The 1752-nt window shown below is 44.7% G+C and overlaps 1 protein-coding gene across 1 annotated transcript; it reads right to left on the bottom strand.

Annotated features, from left to right (window-relative positions):
- Positions 1 to 525: 525 nt before the first annotated feature.
- LOC133779538 (uncharacterized) lies at positions 526 to 837 on the bottom strand. Its single transcript, XM_062219491.1, has one exon. It carries the CDS (start codon positions 835 to 837, stop codon positions 526 to 528), a length of 312 nt encoding a protein of 103 aa, XP_062075475.1.
- Between the last annotated feature and the right edge of the window lie 915 nt (positions 838 to 1752).

Here is a 1752-nt window from a genome sequence, read left to right as displayed (position 1 = left end):
CCTGCTCGTATATATCTCTTCAGATTTCCTTGTCGTATAAGAAACTCAATCTCGTCCTTCAACTGGTTGCATTTATTTGTATCATGGCCATAATCATTATGGAAGTGATAAAACTTCGTTGTATCTTTTTTTGAAATGTCCTTCCTGATGGGAGCTGGTCGCCTAAAAGGTACGGTGGTGTGGTTGGCCTAGTAAACTTCTGCTTGGTTGTCGACCAGAGCCGTATAATTGGTGAACCTTAGTTCATATCTATTTTGTTTAGGGCATTTATTATCGGACGTAGACGGCTTAGTGCTTGCCCGTTTTCCACCATTTTTGTTGTTGTTCTTACCACCGTTGTTGGACTTACTAAGGTTGCCAATAGCTTTGGTCGACTCTTCTTTTTTTTCCTCATCAACATTTGGGGCTTTTCCTTCATTGGCGATAGCTTCCTCCAACTTAATGTATTTATCTGCTCGGTCCAAAAACTCTTGAGTGCTCTTAACTCCATTTTTCCGCAAACTACCCCATAATGGGGGATCGACGCTATACTCCAGATGTAATGGCCATCATCTTCCCTTCATCTCTCACCGTTTTGGCATGAGCAGCCGCTCTCATGAACCCTTGAATATAATCTTTGAGAGGTTCTCCTTCCTTTTGCCTTATATCTACCAACTGATTTGCTTCGGTCGGATGTATGTGACCAGAGTCAAATTGTCTATAAAATTCCTTGACGAAATTTTCCCATGAAGTTTTGTTAGTCAGTGTAAATTTACAATACCTCTCCTGAGCAGCATCAGACAGAGTGGCAGGAAAAATCCTGCACCAAGCATCTTCGAACACCTTCTGAATTTCCATTTGTATCTCAAACTTATTCACGTGAGATACTGGGTCTTCTCTTCCAGTATAGTTGGTAGCACATGCATTTTAAATTTGCTAGGGATTTCGACAATAGGAATTCTATTAATGAAAGTAGTGCCTTTCCTCCGATCATAGTCTATATGGGAAGTTTTATTGCCGACTAGCTGTTGAATGACCTAGTTCAAAGCATCTATTTGGTCCTGGACAACCGTTGTTACTATGGGGGTAGGAGTAGCCGCATCAGGGATATGTTCACCATGCTTTTCTCTTCGGTTGATTACACCCCTCATATCTTCACTTTGTCTTTGCTCTGATGCTCACCGATCAAAGACATTAAGCTGCCTTGGCTGCCCCCCTGTGTTTTGACTTGCTGGTCAATGATTCATTGGTAGGAGGTGGGGGGTCCTACTGTTCGAACCTTTTCCCATCATGCCGACCAGCGTTCCTTCTTGGATTTCTGTTAAATCTGGAATCCCCCATTTTGTAATTGTGCCCATCTCTAAACTGCGATCTGTGAGTGCGCGACCTGTTGTACGCACTATCGCCTTCTCTTCGTCCATAACCATCTCGATAAACCAGAGGAAGCCTATGAGGCCTGCATTGGGTGCTAGGTCCCGGGACATTATTTTGTCATGGGGGATCCCTGACAGCAGAACCTATGTTTGGTTGCCTCCTGTTTCCTTAGGGAACATTCCCTGGTCCTCACTCAGGTAAGACATGCTCGTCAGTTACAAGACGTGGGCTCCGGGAACACTGCTCGTCCCTATTCTGTCGAGGTGGTTGTTCGCTAACCCGACCGGACCGAGGAGGCTGTCGTGGCTCGGTATGTCTACCAGAATCCTAGGGTTTTTTGTCAGGTTGAGCAACCCGGTGTTGTTCTGGCTATTGAGGACTTTGTGATAGTTGTGGTTG

Source organism: Humulus lupulus, chromosome 5 (assembly GCF_963169125.1).
Source record: "Humulus lupulus chromosome 5, drHumLupu1.1, whole genome shotgun sequence".
NCBI classification, from domain to species: domain Eukaryota; kingdom Viridiplantae; phylum Streptophyta; class Magnoliopsida; order Rosales; family Cannabaceae; genus Humulus; species Humulus lupulus.
The sequence above is the reverse complement of the archived record's forward strand: the minus strand, read 5'-3'. Positions and strand labels throughout refer to the sequence as shown.

Excerpts from the sequence above, each read along its gene's own strand:
- LOC133779538 (XM_062219491.1), bottom strand. The coding sequence starts at position 837 with ATGGAAATTCAGAAGGTGTTCGAAGATGCTTGGTGCAGGATTTTTCCT.